The sequence below is a fragment of the Petromyzon marinus genome, chromosome 53 (genome assembly GCF_048934315.1).
Source record: "Petromyzon marinus isolate PM22_M1 ecotype Great Lakes invasive population chromosome 53, UKy_Petmar_22M1.pri1.0, whole genome shotgun sequence".
Lineage (NCBI taxonomy): Eukaryota > Metazoa > Chordata > Hyperoartia > Petromyzontiformes > Petromyzontidae > Petromyzon > Petromyzon marinus.
In genome coordinates, this window is record NC_133719.1 from 11,211,388 (window position 1) to 11,236,236 (window position 24,849).

General features: G+C 57.0%; 2 protein-coding genes across 2 annotated transcripts in view; one reads left to right on the plus strand and one right to left on the minus strand.

Moving 5' to 3' along the window:
• The first annotated feature begins 22 nt into the window (after positions 1-22).
• On the plus strand, positions 23-19,686 carry DRC7 (dynein regulatory complex subunit 7). The gene is made up of 17 exons (XM_032974356.2): positions 23-315; positions 2,697-3,051; positions 4,260-4,385; positions 5,345-5,539; positions 6,326-6,484; positions 7,235-7,453; positions 8,269-8,421; positions 8,762-8,837; positions 9,943-10,071; positions 13,178-13,306; positions 13,582-13,805; positions 14,015-14,227; positions 14,397-14,507; positions 14,630-14,740; positions 15,185-15,379; positions 15,787-15,914; positions 16,068-19,686. The coding sequence occupies exons 1-17, from the start codon at positions 260-262 to the stop codon at positions 16,156-16,158; spliced, it is 2,670 nt and encodes an 889-aa protein (XP_032830247.1). The 5' UTR covers positions 23-259; the 3' UTR covers positions 16,159-19,686.
• KNL1 (kinetochore scaffold 1) overlaps positions 17,103-24,849 on the minus strand; it is a 31,752-nt gene continuing 24,005 nt past the window's right edge. Inside the window, exons 23-29 of the mRNA XM_032974335.2 lie at positions 23,050-23,154; positions 22,274-22,374; positions 21,734-21,802; positions 20,862-20,971; positions 20,263-20,384; positions 19,134-19,256; positions 17,103-18,609 (exon numbers count right to left, since the gene is read on the minus strand). Of these exons, the coding sequence (XP_032830226.1) occupies positions 18,477-18,609; positions 19,134-19,256; positions 20,263-20,384; positions 20,862-20,971; positions 21,734-21,802; positions 22,274-22,374; positions 23,050-23,154 (763 nt within the window). The 3' untranslated portion in view covers positions 17,103-18,476. The remainder of the gene's footprint in view (positions 18,610-19,133; positions 19,257-20,262; positions 20,385-20,861; positions 20,972-21,733; positions 21,803-22,273; positions 22,375-23,049; positions 23,155-24,849) is intronic.

The window sequence follows — 24,849 nt, forward strand, 5'->3', positions numbered from 1 at the left end:
GGGCTGTGCGCGCGGGGAGGGGGGAGTAGGGGACTTCCGCGTCACGTGACGCAGGGGCGCACTCGGTTGCCTAGCAACGCGAGGCGTCAACACGTGCCTTAGAGACGGACACGGGGAGAGCGACAGGGAGACGGAGAGAGACACGGGGAGAGAGACAGGAAGAGAGGAGGAGGACTTGGGAGGAGGGGAGATATACGAGGAGGGAGACGGGAAGGAGCTAACGAGGATTCGAGGAGCGAGACGAGGTGGAGAGGAAACGATGGAAGGCGGCGTAGGGCCTGGAGAGGAGGCGAGGTCACCCAGAACTCGACTCCTGTGAGACCACCACTACAACCGCCACAACTACCGCTACAACGACATCCACCATTACAACTACCACAGCAACCAACCATTACAACTGCAGAAACATTGCAACGATCGCCAACCACGACTACAACTGCAATAGAATCAAACACAACAACCACCACAACAACTACAGTGCTCCTAACACTACCACCCACTCCGATGCTGCCCCGTGTGGATTAATTTCACCGTCAAAGTATACATTTTACTGATATGAAGTGAATCTAGGTTTGTGAAATGTAAACGTTTGTCTGTTACTATATGCAGTATATAGTGCACAGTCCTCAGTTCGCCATCGTGTAATAGAGGTCGCCCTTGCAAGAGAGGGACTCTTCAACGCCTCTAAACGGGGTTCATCTCCTGGTCAAACTCACACCACCACACACTGCAAACTCACACCATCTCACATTTCAAACTCAGACCACCACACACTTCAAACTCACCACCACACACTTCAAACTCACACCATCTCACACTTCAAACTCACACCATCTCACACACTTCAAACTCACCACTACACACTTCAAACTCACACCATCTCACACTTCAAACTCACCACCACACACTTCAAACTCACACCATCTCACACTTCAAACTCACCACCACACACTTCAAACTCACCACCACACACTTCAAACTCACACCATCTCACACTTCAAACTCACACCATCTCACACACTTCAAACTCACCACCACACACTTCAAACTCACACCATCTCACACACTTCAAACTCACACCATCACACACTTCAAACTCACCACCACACACTTCAAACTCACACCATCTCACACACTTCAAACTCACACCACCACACACTTCAAACTCACCACCACACACTTCAAACTCACACCATCTCACACACTTCAAACTCACACCAGCTCACACACTTCAAACTCACACCAGCTCACAACACACTACAACCCCACCACTACACACTTCAAACTCACACCACCACACACTTCAAACTCACACCACCACACACTTCAAACTCACACCATCTCACACACTTCAAACTCACACCATCTCACACACTTCAAACTCACACCATCTCACACACTTCAAACTCACACCAGCTCACAACACACTACAACCCCACCACTACACACTTCAAACTCACACCACCACACACTTCAAACTCACACCACCACACACTTCAAACTCACACCATCTCACACACTTCAAACTCACACCATCTCACACACTTCAAACTCACACCATCTCACACACTTCAAACTCACACCATCTCACACACTTCAAACTCACACCATCTCACACACTTCAAACTCACACCAGCTCACAACACACTACAACCCCACCACTACACACTTCAAACTCACACCACCACACACTTCAAACTCACACCATCTCACACACTTCAAACTCACACCAGCTCACAACACACTACAACCCCACCACTACACACTTCAAACTCACACCATCTCATACACTTCAAACTCACACCAGCTCACAACACACTACAACCCCACCACTACACACTTCAAACTCACACCACCACACACTTCAAACTCACACCAGCTCACACTTCAAACTCACACCAGCTCACAACACACTACAACCCCACCACCACACACTTCAAACTCACACCATCTCACACACTTCAAACTCACACCAGCTCACAACACACTACAACCCCACCACTACACACTTCAAACTCACACCACCACACACTTCAAACTCACACCAGCTCACACTTCAAACTCACACCAGCTCACAACACACTACAACCCCACCACCACACACTTCAAACTCACACCATCTCACACACTTCAAACTCACACCAGCTCACAACACACTACAACCCCACCACCACACACTTCAAACTCACACCAGCTCACACACTCCAAACTCACACCAGCTCACAACACACTACAACCCCACCACTACACACTTCAAACTCACACCACCACACACTTCAAACTCACACCAGCTCACACTTCAAACTCACACCAGCTCACAACACACTACAACCCCACCACTACACACTTCAAACTCACACCATCTCACACACTTCAAACTCACACCAGCTCACAACACACTACAACCCCACCACCACACACTTCAAACTCACACCAGCTCACACACTTCAAACTCACACCAGCTCACAACACACTACAACCCCACCACTACACACTTCAAACTCACACCACCACACACTTCAAACTCACACCATCTCACACACTTCAAACTCACACCAGCTCACACACTCCAAACTCACACCAGCTCACAACACACTACAACGCCACCTTATCAGCTGACACGGCATCACACGCCCCTGGCGCCACGCGCATTCTTCAATGCCGACCGGCGTCCATGGCCTCTGGGACGGTCGCAGGGCAGCCGAGGAGGAGGAGAAGGAGGCTGAGGAGGAGGAGGAGGCCGAGGAGGAGGAGGAGGCGACATCGAGAGCCGCCGGGCCCGAGGGAGAGGCCCCGGCTTGTGGAGACGGCCGCAAGCCGCGGCCTGCAGCAGCACGCGAGGCCGGGTTCGGGGCCGGACCCCCGGCGCCTCCTGCGGGCGAGTGGGACTCAGCGGGAGCCGGCTGGGACGTGCGGGCGTCGTTCCGGGAGAACTCCCCCCGCGAGGAGGAGCTGCTGGTGCTCGCGGACTCATTCCAGCGGCAGTACTCACTCCTGTACCCCGACCGCAGGCCGCTGCTGCTCTGCCCCGCCAACGAGTGCGGGGTGCAGGTGTGTGGGGGGGGGGCATGCGAGGGGCCCCAGGTGTGTGGGGGGGGGGCATGCGAGGGGCCCCAGGTGTGTGGGGGGGGGCATGGGAGGGGCCACAGGTGTGTGGGGGGGGTGCATGGGAGGGGCCACAGGTGTGTGGGGGGGGGCATGCGAGGGGCCCCAGGTGTGTGGGGGGGGGCATGGGAGGGGCCCCAGGTGTGTGGGGGGGGCATGGGAGGGGCCCCAGGTGTGTAGGGGGGGCATGGGAGGGGCCACAGGTGTGTGGGGGGGCACGGGAGTGGCCACAGGTGTGTGGGGGGGGCATGCAAGGGGCCCCAGGTGTGTGGGGGGTGGTGCGTGCAGTGTGTGTGGGGGAGCGGTAGTGCTACGGACCCGGCGGCCCGAGTTCGATTCCCGCTCACCGGTCATGGGTCTCTCCTAGGTCAACTCGACCTCAAATGAGTACCTGGGTGCGGTGTGTAGTAAACATCACCACTGGGGAGACAAAGGCGGCCGGGCGTGGTGCTGGCCGCCCACCCCCTCGTGTGCCGTTGCGGCCTTCATAGGTGCTGCTTGCTAACAGCACTTGCCCCTACAGTTTGGTAAAGGCTACACGGGGGATCTTTGTCTTTGGGGTGCGGGAGTGTGGTGGTTGCAGCACTGCGAAACCAGATCGGCCAAGTTCGATTCCTGCTCACGGCCAACACCGGTGGTGAATACAGTATCTTAACCGGTACCTGAGCCTCCCCTAGGTCGACTCGGCCTTTAACGAGCCTGGTGCCACGTGTGAAAAGTGGCAATGCAGAGACATCCTGCTACTACTAACTACTTTTTATTTTACCAGGTAAGGCCCACTGAGCTAGATAGCTCAACGAAGCACCGCAGCTTATCGCGTGTAAATGTCTCGCAGCCAAAAACTCTAAACGCGTGGTGATGTTGATTCAAAATGTGGAGGGGAAAAACCGGAGGAGCCGGAGGAAAATCCACGCAACCACAGGGAGAGAGAAATATACAGCAGCAGCAGCAGCAGGCGTCAGGGTCGGGATCGAATCCACGAGCTCCTGTATACCTGGCGAGGTAGTCAACATCTCCCAGCCACCAGGAACGGGGGCTGGCCCTCCACGCCGCCCCGTCGTGTGCTGCTCGCTAACGGCGCTTGCCCCGAGAGCCTCGCAAAGGCTATACTGCACAGGGGGGAACCTTTGTCTTTGTGTGAGCCGCGCGTGCAGAAGTTTGTGTGCACCACCCTGAGGCCCACGCTGGTGCCCTACCTCGAGCTCCAGCACTGGCAGGGCAGCGCCAGCTTCGTCTCCGACTGCGTGGTGCCCACCCCGCTCGAGCCGCCCACGGCGCTGGTGAGGGGCACGATACGGGGGGTTACGTTCGTCCTCCTCCCGCCTCCGATCACCCGCGGTTGGCTACGTGCGGCGCGAAAGAAGTTCAACATACTTACAATAACACCCGTGGGCTTTATATATGTAGAATAGGCGACGTTTCGGGCAATGGCCCTTCTTGATAGTACATAAAAGTATGAAGGGCCATTGCCTTTCTTTTACTCTTTAAAGGGCATGGTGTTCTGGATGAATGTGTTGAGTTTTCTTGTGAAGTGTGCGACACCGCCCAACGTAGCATCCAGAAATTATTTGTAAAATAAAAAAAAAACAGTGCACCAGGTCGAAATTATTCCGCTTTGGTACCCGATGTTGGCACCCCCCCGCCCCCCCCGGCCCCCCCGCCCCCCCTCCCCCCCCCGTTGAACTTCTTTCGCACCGTACGGAGCCAACTGCGCAAACCGGAGGCGCTACGTCTCGCGCCTTGAGTCGTTCGATTGGACTAACACCGCCTTGTGTATCAACCGTAATAGCGAGGAGCGGTGGTGCAGCGGTTAGCGCTACGCTGCGCTATGAACCTGGCGACTCGAGTTCGATTCCCGCTCACGGCCAACACCGGTGACGATTATTTGAACCGGTCCTGGGCCTCCCCGAGGTCGACTCAGCCTCAAATTAGTATCTGGTGCGGTGCCTAAAACATCACTACAGGGGAGACAAAGGCGGCCGGGCATGGTGCTGGCCACCCACCCCCTCGTGTGCCGTTCTGGCCTTCATAGGTGCTCGCTAACAGCACTTGCCCCAACAGTCTGTTACAGGCGAGGGATCTTTTACTTTGTATCAACGGTAAGAAGCTGCTACACGCCGCCTGCTTCGCATTGGACGTTAACGGTCACGTGACCTTGTCCCGCGCCGAGCGTCGACGCGGCAAACGACTCGGTTGGAGTTACACGAACCGGCATCGCCCCCCCCCCCCCCCGCCGCAGCCGTCGCGGCTGGCGTCGCCGGTGACGGTGCTCCGGCGGAAGCGCGCCAACTCCCTGGAGGCGAGCTCCCTGCTGTGCTCGCTGCTGCTGGGCGCCGGCTACGACGCCTACTGCGTGTGCGGCTATGCCGACCGGCCCACGTGCCTCGCCGACGAGTCGCGTGCCGACTGCCCGCTCCTCCGCGAGCCCGAGCCGGTGAGGGAGCGTGCGCGTTTTTGACGCCACCACCACCAATGCCACCACTGCCAACGCCACCACCAACGCCGCCACCACCACCAACGCCGCCACCACCACCAACGCCACCACCACCAACGCCACCACCACCAACGCCACCACCACGAACGCCAACACCGCAACCACTGCCAGCGCCACCACCGCCAACACCACCACCACCACCGCCACCAACGCCAACACCGCCACCACCGCCAGCGCCATCAACGCCAACGCCACGACCACCAACGCATAGACCAAAAACAACAACAAATCGCCGATGATGGATTTTGCTGCATGAACTCGCGTAGCCCCTCGCGGTCCGCACGGCCTTCATCACCCGCACGGCCTTCTGGGAGTGCTTGATGTCAGCAGCACTGATTCAAGACAAGCAAAGCTCCGGACCGGTTTCAATATTCAGTGTCAGGTGGCACCGACGCCTGCATGTGCCGTGTGCGGGAGCACAGAGTTGTAGCGCGCCGGGCTCGATTCCCGCTCACGGCCAACATCGTTGACGAACATCCGAACCGGTCCCGTCTCCTCCCCCAGGTCGACACGGCCTTTAACGAGCACCCGGCCCCACACGTTAAACGTCGGCGACGGGAAGACGGTCCGGCGACCGTGGCGCGGCGTTTGCCCACGCCGACGTGCCGGCCTTCGTGGGTGTTCCTCACTCGCGGCTCTCGCCCCGACAGTCTGTGTGCGTGCTACATGGGTGTGCGTGCGGTGGCGGGGGGGCGGGGTTCTCTGTGGTTGCGTGCGTGAGCGCAGCCCGAGCCAGCCGAGCCCCGGCGCCCGCCCAACAAGTACGCGGTGCGGCGAGCGCGGGACCTGCGCAGCCACCACGAGGAGCGGCTGGAGGAGCGCCGGCAGGCCGAGGAGGGGGCCGCGCGGGAGCGGCGCCGGCGGGAGGAGGAGGCCGGCGCCGCGGTGAGAAGCGGAGGCGGCACTCTGCCGGGGGGCCGACCGCTAACGCGTCTCGGCGTCGTGGGGTGCCGCGTGCGGGCAGCACGGCCGGCGCGTCCGCCAGTCGTCTCGGTCAGTCAGCCCGTGCCACCTGGGTCTGTCCCGTGACCTCCGGCCAGCGGCGAGCCTTCGACACTTCGCGTGGCCTCAAGGTGCACCTGGCCTGGCACAACCGCCTAGGTGATGTCACTGCCACATAGCGGCGAATGGCGGTTGTTTTTGCAGCGCTGGTGTAGCAGTTAGACCTACGCTGTGCTACGAACCTGGCGACCCGAGTTCGATTCTTGCTCGAGGCCAACACCAGTGACGATTATCTTAACCGGTCCTGGGCCTCTCCTAGGTCAACTCAGCTTCAAATGTGTACCTGGTGCAGTGTGTAAGCATTGCCACTGGGGAGACAAAGGCGGTCGGGCGTTGTGTTGGCCACCCACCCCCCCCCCCTCGTGTGCCGTGCCAGCCTTCATAGGTGCTACTTGCTAACAGCACTTGCTCCTACGGTCTGTTACAGGCTAGACGGGGGATCTTTGTCCGTCTGATTTGGATGTGTATATGTGTGCAGCGGTAGCGTAGAGGATAGCGTGCTGCGCTACGAACCCAGGCGACCCGAGTTCAATTCCTGCTCACAGGTGCTCGCTAACGGCAGTCGCCCCAACGGTCTGCTGAAGCTACGCGGCGGGGGGGGGCGGGGGATCTTTGTCTTCGTCTTGCGTGCAGGAGCGCGATCGCCCGTCTCTGGACCCGCTGCACGGGCTGCGCGTCCACTGCTGGGTGCTGGTGCGGCCGGGCCGGCGCGGCGTGGCCGAGGCGTTCTTCGTGGAGCCGCTGAGCGGTCGCGCCTTCTCCACGGCCGACGGGCGCTTCCTGGGCGTGGAGAGCGTGTGGAACCACCGCAACTACTGGGTCAACGTGCAGGACTGCCGCCACGGATGCCAGGTGGCCGAGCTGGTGGCCGCGTGCCGCGGCGAGACGACGGCTAGCCGTGGCTAGTGCTGTGGCACATCGGCAAGCGGCGGCTAGCGATGGCTACTGCCGCGGTACGGTGATGGCTAACAATGGCTAGCGCTGGCTAGCGATGGCTACTGCCGCGGTACGGTGATGGCTAACAATGGCTAGCGATGGCTAGCGATGGCTACTGCCGCGGTACGGTGATGGCTAACAATGGCTAGTGCTGGCTAACAATGGCTAGCGATGGCTTGCGGTGGATAGCAGTGGCTAGTGGCGGCTAGCGATAGCCGTTTCCGAGATAGCCCGCGGTGTTGTCCACCGAATGACGATGGGGACTCGAATATGCCGGACATATTATTATTATTGTCGTCATCATCATGGTCAGATGTTAACCACCTCGCCTGGTTTACAGGAGGTCGTGGGTTCGACCCTGACGCCTGCTGCTGCTGCTGTAGATTTGGAGTTTGCATGTTTGCATGTGGTCGCGCAATTTATTCTCCGGGTCCTCTGGTTTTTCCCTCAGCATTTTGAATCAACGTCAGGTGTTTGGAGTGTTTTAGCCACCATAAATGTCCACGTGACAAGCCCACTTTGTCGAGCTGCCATTCGCGATAGCCGGGGCCGCTTGTGAGAACGAACTCCACAGTAGCTCAGTGGGGCCTTCCCTGCTTATAGCTTCGTAGTTTTAATCTCGCGGCATCGACCGGGGTGTGTGCGCGCGTGTGTGTGTGTGCCGCCCGCGTGTGTGTGTGTGTGTGCCGCCCGCGTGTGTGTGTGCGTGCGTGCGTGTGTGTGTACCGCAGGGAGTGTCGTTCCATGTCCACGACGCGCTTGGCTGGGAGGCCGTGTTCCCCGGCGTTCGTCCGCGCACGGCCGGATCAGCGGCTCACGGCGGCTACGGCGACGAAGAGGAAGAGGAGGAGGAGGAGGACAAGGAGGAGGAGGCCGATCCGGAGGTGAAGATGTCGGGTGACGTAGGAGCTGCAGCCAGGGGTCTGGGGGAGGTTTGAGGGATTGGGTTAGGATTGGGTTTAGGTGAGGTGAGAGTTTTGGATGAGGTTAGAGTTGGGTTAGAGATAGGAGTTAAGGTGAGGTTAGGGATATGGTTAGAGTTAGGAGTTAAGGCTAGGTTAGGATTGAGTGTTGGGTTAGAGTTATGAGTTTCAGTAAGGTTAGGGTTTGGGTTAGGTTCGTGATAGGGTTAGTGATAGAGTTAGCGATAGGGTTAGCGATGACGTTAGTATTGGGTTAGGGTCCACAGTAACAGTCACATGTCGTTTGCGTGTTTGCCTGCAGCGTCGGCAGAAGGAGGAGCGGGCGGGGTCCACGCTGCCTCCATCGTGGGTGGGCAGGATCCAGCTGTCCCCACACGGTAGGATCCAGCTGTCCCCACACAGTAAGATCCAGCTGTCCCCACACGGTAGGATCCAGCTGTCCCCACACGGTAGGATCCAGCTGTCCCCACACGGTAGGATCCGGCTGTCCCCACACGGTAGGATCCAGCTGTCCCCACACGGTAGGATCCAGCTGTCCCCACACGGTAGGATCCTGCTGTCCCCACACGGTAGGATCTGGCTGTCCCCACACGGTAGGATCCAGCTGTCCCCACACGGTAGGATCTGGCTGTCCCCACACGGTAGGATCCGGCTGTCCCCACACAGTAGGATCCAGTTGTCCCCACACGGTAGGATCCAGCTGTCCCCACACGGTAGGATCCAGCTGTCCCCACACGGTAGGATCTGGCTGTCCCCACACGGTAGGATCCGGCTGTCCCCACACAGTAGGATCCGGCTGTCCCCACACAGTAGGATCCAGCTGTCCCCACACGGTAGGATCCGGCTGTCCCCACACTGTAGGATCCGGCTGTCCCCACACGGTAGGATCCGGCTGTCCCCACACGGTAGGATCCGGCTGTCCCCACACGGTAGGATCCAGCTGTCCCCACACGGTAGGATCCGGCTGTCCCCACACGGTAGGATCCAGCTGTCCCCACACGGCAGGATCCGGCTGTCCCCACATGGTAGGATCCAGCTGTCCCCACATGGTAGGATCCGGCTGTCCCCACACGGTAGGATCTTGCTGTCCCCACACGGTAGGATCCGGCTGTCCCCACACGGTAGGATCCAGCTGTCCCCATTACAGTACAACAATTTGGGCTTTGCACTGAATTTGGATGATTCCAGCAGCTCTTGAGAATAAAAAATGTCGCGTCGACTGTCGTGCGGTGAACTTGACTCGGTGGCAGAGTGGGTGCTGTCCTGGGTGTCCGCCGGATCTCAGAAGGTAGTTCTGTGATATCCGCTTTCCGCGGGCCGTTCTCTCTGAACCCGTATCGGCGGCGTCGCTTTGCGAGCACTGCGACCGGAGTCTCCGTTTCAAGACCATGGTGATGCCAGGAGCACGATCGGGGACAGCACTGGTTGAGAAAGACAATTAAAAAAAACGTTTAATTAAAATGAATTCACTCTCGCGTGCAGACTTGGAGATGCGCTGCCCTGGTGGCAAGAGGACGGTGCAGTTCCGCCGTGCACGGCTCGAGAAGCTGGCACCGTTCCTGCAGCGCGACGGCCTCATATCGCGCCTCTCCGTCTTCCGTGACGACGAGTGTGAGTTCGCCGGCGGTCACTCGCTCGCTCGCTCGCTCAGTTGGTCACTCGCTCGGTCACTTGGTCACTCAATCGGTCGCTTGCTCAGTCGGTCACTCGGTCACTCGCTCGGTCGGTCACTTGGTCACTCAATCGGTCGCTCGCTCAGTCGGTCACTAGCTCGGTCACTCGCTCGGTCACTCGCTCGGTCGGTCACTTGTTCGGTCGCTCAGTCGGTCACTCAGTCACTTGCTCGCTCAGTCACTTGCTCAATCGCTCGCTAGGTCGGTCACTCGCTTGGTCACTCGCTCGGTCACTCAGTCACTTGCTTGGTCACTCGCTTGGTCACTCGCTCTGTCACTGGCTTGGTCACTTGCTTGGTCACTCGCTCGGTTGGTCACTCGCTCGGTTGGTCACTCGGTGACTTGCTCGGTGCGCAGGCGCCACAACTGCCCCCCCCCCCACCCCCCCCCGATGCGCCGGGTTGTTTGTGCTCGTCGTGCGTGTGGTCGAGTTCGGTGGAGCGTGGTGCAGTGGTTGGCGCACTGCGCTATGAACCCGGCGACCCGAGTTCGATTCCTGCTCACGACCAATAACAGTGATGGCGAATATTTAAACCGGTCCTGGGCCTTCTCTAGTTCGACTCAGCCTTAAATGATTACCTGGTACTGTGTGTAAATATCACCACTAGGGAGACAGGCAGCCGGGTGTGGTGCTGGCTACCCAACCCCTCGTGTGCTGTGCCGGCCTTCACAGGTGCTCCTAGCTAACGGCACTTGCCCCAACGCTCTGTGAAGGCTACACGGGGGATCTTTGTCTTTTGGCCGGGTCTGGTGACTTGAGTGGGCCGTGGTTGCGTCTATTTTTGCCGTAGCTTGATGGGTGGAGGGGCTTGCCATGCGTTCCGGTCGAGCCTCACAGAACTTGGGTACACCTTAAGGAACCGTGATCCACCAAAGAAATATCAGAGCAATTGTTGCTGGCAACCATCATCGGTAATGCATCGATCGTGCGCAACTGTGGCAACTTGGGTGGGACAATGGAATAAAGTGACAGAGTTCTCTCTCTCAAGCTTTGGTGAAATGTGTGTATGCTGAACAATGATTGGTCTATAGACTGTAAAGAAACCTGTTGGTTAGAGATGGGGCAGGCCTTGTACTAGTCACTAATTGTTTAGAGATGGAGGAGGCCTTGTACTAGCCACTAGTTGGTGAGAGATGGGGCAGGCCTTGTACTAGTCACTAGTTGGTTAGAGATGGGGCAGGCCTTGTACTAGTCACTAGTTGATTAGAGATGGGGCAGGCCTTGTACTAGACACTAGTTGATTAGAGATGGGGCAGGCCTTGTACTAGTCACTAGTTGGTGAGAGATGGGGCAGGCCTTGTACTATACACTAGTTGGTGAGAGATGGGGTAGGCCTTGTACTAGTCACTAGTTGGTTAGAGATGGGGCAGGCCTTGTACTAGTCACTAGTTGGTTAGAGATGGGGCAGGCCTTGTACTAGTCACTAGTTGGTTAGAGATGGAGCAGGCTGAGTACTAGTCACTAGTTGATCAGGGATGGGGCAGCCCTTGTACTAGTCGCTAGTTGATTAGGGATGGGGCAGGCCTTGTACTAGTGACTAGTTGGTTAGAGATGGGACAGGCCTTGTACTAGACACTAGTTGGTGAGAGATGGGGCAGGTCTTGTACTAGTCACTAGTTGATTAGAGATGGGGCAGGCCTTGTACTAGTCACTAGTTGATTAGAGATGGGGCAGGCCTTGTACTAGACACTAGTTGGTTAGAGATGGGGCAGGCCTTGTACTAGTCACTAGTTGATTAGAGATGGGGCAGGCTTTGTACTAGACACTAGTTGGTGAGAGATGGGGCAGGCCTTGTACTAGTCACTAGTTGGTTAGAGATGGGGCAGGCCTTGTACTAGACACTAGTTGGTTAGAGATGGGGCAGGCCTTGTACTAGTCACTAATTGATTAGAGATGGGCCAGGCCTTGTACTAGTCACTAGTTGATTAGAGATGGAGCAGCCCTTGTACTAGACACTAGTTGGTGATGGATGGGGCAGGCCTTGTACTAGACACTAGTTGGTGAGGGATGGGGCAGGCCTTGTACTAGTCACGAGTTGGTTAGAGATGGAGCAGGCCTTGTACTAGTCACTAGTTGGTTAGAGATGGAGCAGGCTGAGTACTAGTCACTAGTGACTGTCCTTCCTTCATGCAGTCCATTATTACCGGTCAGTTCGCCCAGTCGCTCACTCAAAGCAATACCTGACTTCAGAAAAGCAATCCATCAGAAGACGTTCTGTTCCATCCGTTCAGATCGCACCCATGGTGGATGCGGAATTGGCCACTCGTTTCAGGTGCAGAAAGCGTGAGCTCGGGCAGCAGAATCAGAATCAGCATATTTATTTGTACTGGTAGAATCCGGGGAGCCATAACGCTCTTTTTCACAGATGTCCAGTCGAGGCACGGGGTCAGAACGTTACAATACAAAAACACGTGACCTCAGTCTCCACCCTGATTGGAAGTTGCCGCCCCGGGTTTGCCCGCTCAGCGGTGGGCAGCTTGAATCAGAATTGTTTTGGATTTCGAATGGCAAAGGGGATATTGCCACGGCAACCGTTGCCGGTGACGATTGCCGGCAACGGCTGCCCTGGTTGTGGTCGCCCGGCGAAATGTCACGGTACTCAAATTGTAAACGTTGTGGGTTTCCTCTCCAACACACAACCGGTGTGCTGAAGTCGTAACGAATTGGCACGTTTTGTTTACGTGATGAACCTTACTGATTGGCTGTGTCGGGTGGTGGCGGGTTAACGACACAACTATATTTACGTGATCTAACCCAAACAAAAACCTTATTAGGAATAATATTGGTCACGAAGGCCTCCTCCTACGACAACTACGACGTGTTAAACTGCCCTGACGGTGCCCGAGTAGATCGCGGCTTTGAGTCTTCGACGACCACCGGCAATCTCCATCGCTCGTTGCCGCCTGATGCCGGGGCCGCTCGCTAACGCCGGCGGCCGCTCCCTGACGCCGGCGGCCGCTCCGTGACGCCGGCGGCCGCTCCGTGACGCAGGCGGCTGTCGCCTGCATGCGTGCGTGTGTGGTGGTGGTGGTGGCTGGCGCAGGCACCCAGCTGGTGGAGGTGAGGGAGACCTACGGCCACCGCAAGGACCGGCTGGAGCGCAAGCTGCTCAACAAGGAGTCGGGCCTGGTCACCGAACACTTCGCGCCCGGACGCGCCGACTGCCTTAAAGGTACAGGGGGGAGGGGGATGTGGGGGTCGGCTGGAGGCCGCTGGGACTCGCCGGCGTTGATCCGACACTCCGCCGCCAAACTCCACGTTGTGCCACCGGCTCAAAGTCCCCACGCTGGTCAATTTCAAGATTGCAGACTCACCACCTTCCAGATGCTCAATAGACTTGGCCCTGCCTACCTCTCCCCTCTCATCTCACTCCCCATCCACACACTCTCCTCCCTCTCATCTCACTCTACTCCCCTCCCCGTCGCTCTCCACTGGCGTGCCCGGCAGAGCACACGTTCGCGTCGCCGGTGCCCGAGACGGAGCGGCGGGCCGAGTTCTACAGCGCGGCGCGCGTGGACGGCCTGCGGAGCCGCCGCGAGACGGCGCTCGAGCTGTGGGAGGAGTTCGAGGGGCGCGGCGACCGCCTGCGTGCTCGCCACGCCCAGCTGGGGCCTCGCGTGAAGCGTGCCGGGCCCGCGGGGGCCCACGACTCGCACTGCCGCCCCATCCTGGTGAGACTCGTGGTCCTGGCGGGAATTCAGGGCCTGGCGAGACTCGTGTTCCTGGTGAGGCACGTGGTCCTGGTGAGACTCGTGGTCCGGGTGAGATTCATAGGCCTGGTGAAGCTCGTGGTCCTATTGAGACACGTGGTCCGAGTGAGACTCGTGGGACCCGAGCGATCGACATGCCAGCGCGCGCCTCTCCACCCCCACCCCTGCAGAAGGTAACCGAAGACTTTGACCGGGACCCGTCGCGTCCGGCGGACGAGGACCCGTCGCGCCGCACGTTCCTGCTGGCGGAGGAGCGCGTGAGCGTGCTCTACCACCAGGACCCGGCGCGCATCACCCGCTCCTGCCGCCACTTCCTCAAGCCGCCGTGCGGCACCGACGGAACCATCGAACCGCCCGGGCCCGACTCCTACTCCGCTTACCAGGTGCGCCGGGCGTGCTGTGTGAGCGCCAGGTGTGCCAAGCACGCCACGGCCGAGCCCTAGCGGTCAGAACACCTCGAATCCGAGGAGTCGACGTACCACCCGGGGTGCGTTGAGTGAGGGGGTGGTTTGTGACCCCGGTCGCCCCCCCCCCCCCTCCCCTGTGCCGCAGGCCGACCCCGCCGCTCCGCAGTTAAAGAAGCGAGAGGTTTATGAGATGCTCGTGGAGCTCATGGCCGCCGAGGAGAAGACGCTGCAGCTCGTGCGGAAATCCGAGGAGGAGGTGCGATCCGGGACCCCGTGTCTCCACACCTCGTGTCTGCGTTACTGGGTCCCCGTGTGGGTGTCTCTATTGCGTCCGTGTCCCCGTATCCGTGTCTCCATGGTCTCCGTGTCCCCGTGTAGGTGCGGGAGATGCTGCGTGTGCGAGCGCAGGAGGAGGCGACGAGCGAGCTCGTGGTGAGCGTGTACGACACGCTGCGCAACCACCGCATCAAGCAGCGGCGCCAGGAGCTGGTACTACACCACTTTACCACAGTCACACCACCGCCGTATCGCCAACACTGCCAAACCCTGCACGTGCTACTGCCGCCATCATCATCACCACCACCACCACTATCCCCAACCCCATACCTGCTGGATGTGCTGAAGACACCATAAAGATTCTCATGAACGTGTGAACATGTACGTTTGGTATACGCGCCAATCATAACGGCGCAATGGCCATCACGAAGGTGCCAAACGTAAGCCGTGTAAGCTGGGTTGTCTCGAGACCAAGGCACCTTTGTTCCAGAAGCTCGGAGCCAGACGGAGACATCTGTGTACTGGAGGCTCCGAGCCAGATAAGGACACCTTTATACCAGAGGCTCATAGAGCCAGACGAAGACACCTATGTCCTGGAGGCTAACAGAGCCAGGCTAATGCACGTCGCACCGTCGCTCCGTGCGCACGCCGTACCAGGAGCGCTTGCGGCAGGAGGAGCAGCGGCGCCGGGAGGAGCCCCAGCTGGACTACCTGGCGCCGTTCCTGGCGCGCCTGGGCGACCCCGAGGAGCTGACGCGCCGGCACGCGGAGCGGCTGCGGAGCGAGTGCCTGGACGACGTCAAGCGCCAGCTCACGGCGCAGGCCAACGCCATGCAGGAGCGCCTCGAGAAGGTGGCACAGCGCAGGGTTCCGTCTCCGGTGCGGAGGGGCCACGGGGGTTAAGGGGTCGCGTGCAGAGCGCGCATGGCTTGACCGCCCCGTCTCAACGTCGCAATGACCTTTTCCTCACCGGGTCAGGGCCCCCCGCTGGGCTGTGAAGCTCGTTTTCGGAAGCGACCTGGCCGCAAACGATAGCTCAACGAAGCAGTGGCGGCTTATCATCGCGTGGAAATTTATAGCAGCCAAAATACTCTTAAACATGCGACGTTGAAAATTGGAGGACCCGGAGGAAAACCCACGCGACCACTTGGAGAGAGAGACACACACATCATCGGTGCTCGCTTGCAGCACTTGCCCCAACAACCTGTTAAAGGCTACACGGGGGGGGGGGGGTCTTTGCCTTTTGGTGGCGGCCGTAGGAGGTGGAGGAGCTGCAGCAGCAGGAGGGAGCACGGGGCCCCGGGGGCCGCGCGGGTGAGGAGGAGCGCAACGCCGCGTGCGAGGAGGCGGCCTTCCGCGTCCTCGTCACCGAGCAGCGCCTACACAGGTGTGGCCTCACCGCTCATTCTCACCCCTCGCCCTTGCTCACCGCCGCCAACCGTTTGCCCTCGCTCACCGCTCACCCACCCCCGCTGACCCCTCACCCCCAGCGCTCGCCCTGCACGGTGGAGGCTCACAGTGGGGGGGGGTCTCTCCGCAGGCACAAGGCCACCGCGCCGCACGTCTACGCGGAGATGGAGCGCAGGCTGCAGAGCGACCCCCGGCTGTCGGCTCTGCTCCAGGACCCGTGAGGTTCCACCCCGGACTCCAACCTACGCCCACGCCGCTCCAATGGTGGCGGTTGCGTGCTCAATACAGGCTGTGATCCATTTACAGACACTGCACCGATTTCGAATGACCTTAACGTTATTGACCTCTCTTAAAACAGCCGATTGAATATCGCAACGGTGATGGCTGCATATCGGACAAGAGAATACTTGTTGCGATTGGCGGGAGATGTGTAGAGCGTTTGAATTTGAATGTTGTTTCTCTAGAATGTATGCCCATTATTAATTTTCATCTTGTTTCTCTACAATGCATGCCCGTTATTTTAGTGGGGTACCTATAAACGGATCGCCCTTTATATGCGCACTGCTCACCATCAGCTGCCGCCCGTATTTTGAAGCATTTCCAGCGAGCACACTACCCGCAAATCTCCTCTGTAAAATCGAGCCGCCTTATTCAAAGTCTCGTCCGCAACCTAAACCCGTTCATATAAAAGTAACCTGTAATTTTACGAATGCAACATTAACCGCTGCTATTCGCGACGCTACGAAGGGCCGGTGACACCAACCATGGTGCCTGCTGTGCCAGGCTGGGTGCGCTCTGAGGCCATGTGAAGTGTCAAGAGGCTGACTGGCCCAGGTGTTATGGGTTCACGGATTGAGACAGGCAGAATTACCTTACCCGTGGCTCCCCGTTACACCGCCAGTTTGTGCAAACAAACACGCATACACACGCAGTTGGAGAAACATACGATAGGACCACAGAGCTTGGGCAGTTGTCGCCGGTTCTGACTGCCTCTCCTGTTGGTTTCCCACGCCCTTCATGTGAAAACTGTACACGTTACTCACACTTTAAAAACGTTATTATAATAAGCACAACACAGCAACAGTTGTATGTAGAACTTCTTACGCACTGTTCATAGCCAACCGTGCTAATTGGAGGTGCAGGGGAAGGACAACAAATTCGCATATTTTTTGCTGAGTATTCGGTTTTTATTCACCACTCTTCAGAGACTAAACAAGCAAATGTTTAAGCACAAAGGAGAAAAAATGGCACAAGTAGTAGAAACGAATTCAAGCGAGAAAACAATAAGTTCAGAAGTGAGAGGCCCGGTGAAGTGTATTTACACCCGATCTGAATCCAAAGTTTAATTTCTAAACACCTTTAAGACGGCAAAGTTTTACCGGCTGCGCGCCTGCAGTTCTGGAGTATCTGTCGCCTGTCAGACTCCAGTTACAAGCCACTTCTCCGCTTGTCACTCACTAACTCACCTACCCACTTTGTGACGTGCTCACCCATACACACCACCCACACTCATTAGCTCACCTACCCACTCATTCACTCACCCAACAAACCATTCACCCATGCAATAACTAATTCACCCTTCCCACTCATTCACCCACCAGGTTGGGTTGTGTAGCTTTGCACTATTGGCTGGGGGGTTTAAGTCACCCCTGGTGCATTCCGTGTAGGCTGCATTTATGCACTCGACAGCAGTGCATTAAACCAGAGCAGAGACTCCCATTGTTGGTAGCACCCAGGGTAGAGAAAGCGTTAAGAGCTACCAATGTCTTGATGTGGCCAGACTAAATAAACAGAATTTGTCTGTCTGCCTGTCTTGGCGCCAGCCCGAGTAACTTTAGCTGCACAGAGTAAAACAAGGTCATCATTCGGACCTACAAGTAATTCCAATTGAGCAATTCGTTAAACGTGCGTGGGAAACTCCTAAATTCACCAAGGCACGTGACTGAGAAGTGGCAGAGCAGCCAGTAGGGTTCGTTTGCTGCTCACCTCATAACATTTATCAACAGGGGTGGAACAAACATCCCAAAGCAGGATCCTCCTCTTGGTAGCCACGAGGGCTTCCCAGAGGGTCTCGAAGCGTTACCACCGTTCTTAACGTTCTCATATTTAGTTGGCCAAGTAAAAAAATCGGCCGAAATAAAACGTTCCCATCTTGGGTAGCACCAAACTCCGAGGCTAACACAAACTACCGCCGCCCAAGCATTGAGGTTCAGTCAAAAGAACATTTCAAGACCAGTGTATAAAAAGCTACGTAAATATGAATGTAACACTCAATCACTGCTGCCGGCACGACGCACGGTGGCGACATTTAAACGCCGGCAAGCGAGGAGCGCTCACAAACACCTCGACCGGAGGACGATGCGGGGAGCGCCGGCCACTGTGCTGGCCAGGTTCCATGATTCAGCACCAGCGGCTCCGCGTGGCACAGCCACAGTTGCGCCCGTGCCGTCGCGGCGGGCGCGGCCGTGGCAGCCGTCACCCACAGGACCGTCGGTGCCGTTCGCCGGCTCTGCCGCTGCTGCTACTGCTGCTGCTCCCTTTAGTCGCTGGGCGCCCCTCCGGATTTGCCGCCGCCGGCCAGCACGGACGCGTGAATGTTGTGGACGACGCGGGTCAGGTAGTGCCACCCCATCGGCACGGCCCTCACCGCGTGGCTCACCTGCTGCTCCACGCTGGCCCCCCCCGCCGATACACACAGATGGCGGTTAGCGTCGGCGATAGGCGTGAGCGGTTACTCACCGCCCACTCATCTACTCGACCATTCGCTCGTTCACTCGCTCACACGCTCGCTCTTCCGTCCATTCGTCTACTCAACCCACACGACGACTCGTTAGTGAACATAAGCACCCACTCACTCATCTACATATTCATCTACCCACTCACCGGCTTGTTCATTTAATAACTCAACCACCCATTCGCTGACCCACTCACCCAACCTCTCACCCACTCATGCATCCACTCAAAGACACAGGAATGACTGCTCACTTAGTACAAATCGTTACATATGCCTTTTGCGAGCAGATCCATTATTGAAGGGCGCCCAATAAATTATTGTGCGAGTGTAATAATCAGTAATCAATACATGAACCGTCACATCCTGATCCATAAGCCTGCATCGTGACTCTGTCGTGTGCCTCATCCCACTGGGAAGGGGGGTGGGGGCAGGGGTTGAGATGAGGGACAATGCAGCGAGTACCTGGGCTTGCCGATGAGGGGCCGCACTTCAAACTGCAGCGGCGTGAAGGGGTAGCCGGGCTGCAGCTCAAAGTCGACACGGAACTTGCAGAAGGCCGACAGGCTGGAGAAGACGCAGCCGAGCCTGCGGGCACAACGATCGGTCACGCACGGGGGGAGCACGGAGTGGCAGCAGCAGCAGCAGCTTCGTGAGATGACGCCAAGCGAGGCGGCAGGGTGGTTCAGGGGTAAGAGACACCGAGCCGGCGCAGGCACCAGCGCGAGGCACCGCCAGGAGCCTGGGTTCGAATCCGATTTGACCGCCCGCCTCTTCGCCTCGTTTCTGTGCCGACCCCGTGACATCACGTCTGGTCCGAGGGGCGTCGGCAGTGCCCGGGCTGAACCCACGGACTTGCTACGTGTCGGTTTATTCGTGGATTTGAACTGGCTCGGTGCTACAAAACCCAAACTACCCAGCCTCCCCAACAATGATTTTAATGCACCACATTGAGATCCTTTTGTTGATTTGCAAATCATTTGATCGAAAGGGTTGCATTAAATCGATTTATAGGAGACATTGCCTTCAGGGTCATATTCCTTTCATCAATCGCATTCCAAGATCTCGGGTAGCGAGCGGTGCACATTTCCCATCACACCGGCTGCGAGAGCTGCGATGATTCACCTCCCACCACACCGGGCGACGAGACGCACTTCCAGCTGAAGCGGTGGGCAGTGTTAGAAGCGACTGGAGTGAGCGATGCTCTGGCAAGTGGCTATCAAAGGGACCTCCGATTCAGACAACGGAAGGGAAAAAAATGCAAGTGGGGTGGTGGACACCTTACTCTTTGGTTCTATTCGGTAAAGTCACGTGACTTTACCGAATAGAACCAAAGAGTATGGATCCTTGCAGTCACGAAAGCTTCAAATCTAGAAGTGGTGGACACCCTCTATGGCCTGTCAGGGTCACGAATCTTTGACCGAAACGCATCGATAACTACCCACGCAATTTCCCGCGCGCGTCGCGAGCTTAACAACCGATATAAAACGGAATTGAGTGGCGTATCATCTAAACCCCACACACACCCCCACCCCCGTATCCACGCCTCGTCGGACGCAACACGCTGCCGGGCCAACGACCCGCCGAGCCGCACCTGAGCCCGTCGACAGACGCGCGCACGAGGTCGTAGCGCAGCCCCGTGCCCCCCAGCAGGAAGGCCACGTCCTCGTTGAGTCCCCGCGCTCGCTCCGCCACCAGCGTCAGCTCGTGCAGCATCTGTAGGGGACCCCAGACGGGACGCGGAGAAGAATTGGTGCGACACGAGGCACAGGCCACAACAACGCGATCCGCAAGTCCATGGGCCCTGACCACCTGAAGTGGTACCGATAAGTGCACCCATCCCTACTGGACTGTGAAAAAGAGCTTCATAGCTCATTGGATTCCTCCAATCTAAATAAATATTCTGATTCTTAAGTGGCTCCACTTTCTTTCTGGGGTTCATAACGGTCAATTCGGTGATAGCCCCTTTAAATGAGTGGGTTGTCAAATGACTCCCGCTTATTAGGTCGCCATCCTGGATGATACCAACTTCTGCTGTGGCTCATTAGCACGGTTGGCTACATACGGTGCGAAAGAAGTTCAACATACGTACACGGACAAACGGCTCGCTCGCTCGCTCGCTCAGATGGCGCTCCGTGGGGTTGGGTGCAGCGGGCACGGCGTGACCGTCGCCACTGGTGGCGGTGAACGCACCTTCGGGAGGTGCAGGCTGCTGCGGTGCTGCGCTGCCCACGTGCGATGGTTGCCGAGTCCCGCCAACAGCAGGCGCTGGAGGAGGCTGGTAGCCTCGGGGAACGGGGAATCTGTGCCGTGTCCCGGTGGGCGAAAGGGGGGGTGGGGGAGCAGTTGAGAACGCTTCGGTGGGGGTGGGACGCTATCGGCACGACCAGAAGCTTTGTGGTGGCCAGAAAGAGCGCCGCAATTTGACCGTTTTCGTCAGAAGTGAATACGACGAGACAAAGCTGTGTCCATTACCCGCGCCGTGTGGTCGTGTCACGTGACGTGCAAGCCATGATGGCAGGGCCAATCAAATGGTCACAATCGCACCTTTATCAGCCTACAAATCATCTTTTGTGCGCATTAATACTCCGCCTTAGGCGTGTACGCACAAGAGCCACTTGTTATATCGGTCGTATCTATCATCTCGGACGCGACGAGACTAGCCGGCGTACACAGGCGCTAGACCAGCGGTCCCCAACCTTTTTGGCACCAGGGACCGGTTTCGTGGACAGCGACTTTTTTCTTTACTCGTTGTGGCTACCAGGGGTTAGCTTGTGGGCTTACCAACACCACGTGACTGAGACAAGTGCGCAGTGCGGGAAAGAGGCGCGGACTGAAGTGCTAAATAAAATAATGGGCGGGCCACGCGTGGACTCACCGCTCACCTGCTGTGCGGCCCATTTCCTAACAGGCCACCGGACCGGTACCGGTCCGCGGCCCGGGGGTTAGGGACCCCTGTGCTAGACGGCTGCTAATTCGTAGGACCACGAGAGGCTGCAGCGGCTTGGGAGAGGCCTTCGTCCAGCAGTGGATCGAACACGCCTACCGACGCTCGAAGCTCTTACCGTCGAGCTGCCACGTGAGATGGATGTCGGAGATCTCTCGCACGGGCTGCCCGGCGAACGTGAGGCCGTCTGCGTGAGAGGAGAGGGGGGGACGCAGGCCCAGGCACGGAAACGTCAGCGGCTTTCGTGCCTTCATCTGGCGCTCAGTAGAAGTCCCAAGATCAACTTGCGTACAGGTTGTGTATGCAGAACATGTGCAGTCACTGCTCATTTCCAAGTAAGTATTCAAAATAAATGAAGGTTAAGATCTGCTGCTCCTGCACTCTGATGCAATGTACAGATAGAGATTCCATTGATTTCCGTCCCTTTCCCAATTTCTCCATCTTTGTCCCTTTGATGTCACCTTCCTACCAACCCAAACCTTCACCACACCAGCCAGGCAAGTACCCGAGAACAACCCATGCATCCGAACTCGCCAACCAACCAACGTCAGTCTTAGCCCTCTCGCTGCCCCGAACCCCCGCGACCTCCTGTTCACGTTTCGTTCTATCTCTCCGTCTCCATGTCGGGCGATGTCGTGCCTGATGGCGGCGGGTTTACCGATTCGCTTGCCGAACTTGACTTTCGCCTCCAGCGATCCGTGCAGGAAGAGGAACACGGCCTCGTTCTCCTGCCACCACTGCAGCTCCCACCCCGTCAGCCTGCGAGGAATTTGTATTATTTTTATTGTCACTCTGGTTAAACCCAGGAAAGCCTTGCCAAATCTAAAAACACTTAATCAAGATGGTCCTGCCAAGTTTTCGCAGTAGGGGCCTAAAAAAGTGGTGCGAATGCTGCCACCACCCCCCTCGCCCCATGCGCGAGGTAACAAAAACTTTGGGCAATTTTCATATTTGCCAAAGCGGCTGAAACACGTCGCTTGGCCCAACCAAGTGGCGGAAAGAGTCCGGCACGACAAGTTTGGCCGCAGCGCATGAATCAGCGCAGGAGCAGAGGCCACCACCAATGCCAGCAGCACCAAAGATCCCCCCTGTATGGGGGGGGGGGGGCAAGTACCTCGAGCGAGTAGCACCTATGAAGGCTGGTACGGCACATAAAGGGGGTGGGTGGCCAGCACCACACCCGGCCGCCTTTATCTCCCCAGTGGCAATATTTACACACCGCACAAGGTACTCATTTCAGGCTGAGTCGACCTAGTGGAGGCCCGGGACCAGTTCAGATAATCGTCACCGGTGTTGGCAATGAGCTGGAATCGAACTCGGGGCGCCGGGTTCGTACCGCTACACCGCTGCCACCGGCATTACCATCACCACCACCAACACCGCCCCCACTACCATCGACATCACCCGCAGGTGCGAATGTGCCGAGGCCTTCACCTGTGGTACTCGGAGACGCTGTGGACGGGGACGAGAAGCTGCTGTTGCTGCTTGCGCAGCGTCTTGGCTACCAGATTCAGCTCCTTGCGGCGCTCCCGCTGCAGCCTGCAGCCCGGAGCCAATGACTCCGGTCAAACGCGAACGGAACCCGCCATGCGCGTACAACTCAAGTAGGGAGCGGCGGCGCAGTGGTCTTCGCATTGCGCTACCAACCTGGTGACCCGAGTTCGATTCCCATTCACGGCCAATGTCGATAACATCCCCTAGATCGACTCGGCCTTATATGCGTACCTGGTACGGTATATAAACATGAGCACCGAGGAGACAAAGGCGTCTGGGCGTGGTGCTGGCCACACACCCATTTCTGTGCCGCGCTGGCCTTAGTATGTGCTCATTAACAGGGTTTATGGGGGATCTCTGCCTTCGTTTTGTCAACTGATGATATTGATTATGCTTTGTCATGTAGGACCCCATTGAGACCAGAAGACTCCCTTTGAGAATCATGGTATCATCTTATCATCACCGCTCATGACAAAATCATCTGGAGCATGCCCCATGACCACGAAGAGAGGCTTTACGTTTCACAGACAGAGACTGCCCGTAGAGAACGATGTTGCTGAAATAATCCCAATTCAGTAATTTGTGAAGTAATGTTTAAAATGCGTACCGTTATGCCAGCGCAAAATGCCTAACTCTGGCGAATGACGTCACAGGGGTCTTTAATGTCCACTGCGAGTGAACCAGACGGCGTGTTGTAGTATTACGATGGTTAATAATGATGATGACATTTGTAACGTGCCAGATTTTTGCAGACAAGTCAACAACTCAAGCTCAGGGCTGCTCGACAAAAGGCCTGAGACCCAACACAGAGAGAGGCCTTTAGGTGTTTCTTGAAAGTAGTCAAGAGTGCATTTGATGCTGCGAATGCGCAAAGGGATTAGAGAGTTCCACATCAAGGGGGCGACAGCAGAGAACTGACGTGAGGCTGTAACAGTATAGTGTATAGTAGTGTACAGTAGTGTATAGTGTATAGTAGTGTGTAGTGTATAGTAGTGTGTAGTGTATAGTAGTGTACAGTAGTGTGTAGTGTATAGTAGTGCATAGTAGTGTATAGTGTATAGTAGTGTAGTGTATAGTAGTGTATAGTGCATAGTAGTGTATAGCAGGGGTCGGGAACCTATGGCTCGCGAGCCAGATGTGGCTCTTTTGATGATTGCATATGGCTCGCAGATAAAACAAAATATTCTCACTTGTTTTAATCCATCCATCGATTTTTCACTGCGCATGTCCTGTTCAGGGCTGCAGGAGCAATTGTCCATTATTTTAATTGGATGATACTGGCCTACGTTTGCCGTTGCTGGGTAAAACAGGTAAACGCCCCCTTTTGAATCAGTCTGAGACTGCGTCTGCTCGGTCATTAGCTCAAAGCTAACCCTTCGACGAAGAAGATGGCGAAAAGAAAAAAAGACGACGAGTATCGTACATTTCAGGACGAATGGACCGAAGAATTCGCCTTTGTGGAGAGAGCGGGTTCTGCGGTGTGTCTAATTTGCAATGACAAAATTACATCGTTGAAACGGTCGAATGTAAAGCGGCACTTCGACACGCGCCACGCTACCTTTGCATCAAAATACCCTGCGGGAGACAGCAGAAAGAAAGCGTGCCAAGAGCTTCTGAGCAGGGTGCAAGCTAGCCAGCAGCAACTCCGCGTATGGACCCGGCAAGGTGACTATAATTCGGCTAGCTTTGCTGGTTCTTTAGCAATAGTGAGGAACGGAAAACCATTCACAGATGGCGAGT

What these genes read in the sequence shown, in the direction of transcription:
- DRC7 (XM_032974356.2), top strand. Translation starts at nt 260, where the DNA reads ATGGAAGGCGGCGTAGGGCCTGGAGAGGAGGCGAGGTCACCCAGAACT. An exon ending in AGGAGGAGGCCGATCCGGAG is followed by an intron (nt 8,422 to 8,761) that starts GTGAAGATGTCG and finishes GTTTGCCTGCAG; the next exon opens with CGTCGGCAGAAGGAGGAGCG. An exon ending in CGTCTTCCGTGACGACGAGT is followed by an intron (nt 10,072 to 13,177) that starts GTGAGTTCGCCG and finishes TGGCTGGCGCAG; the next exon opens with GCACCCAGCTGGTGGAGGTG.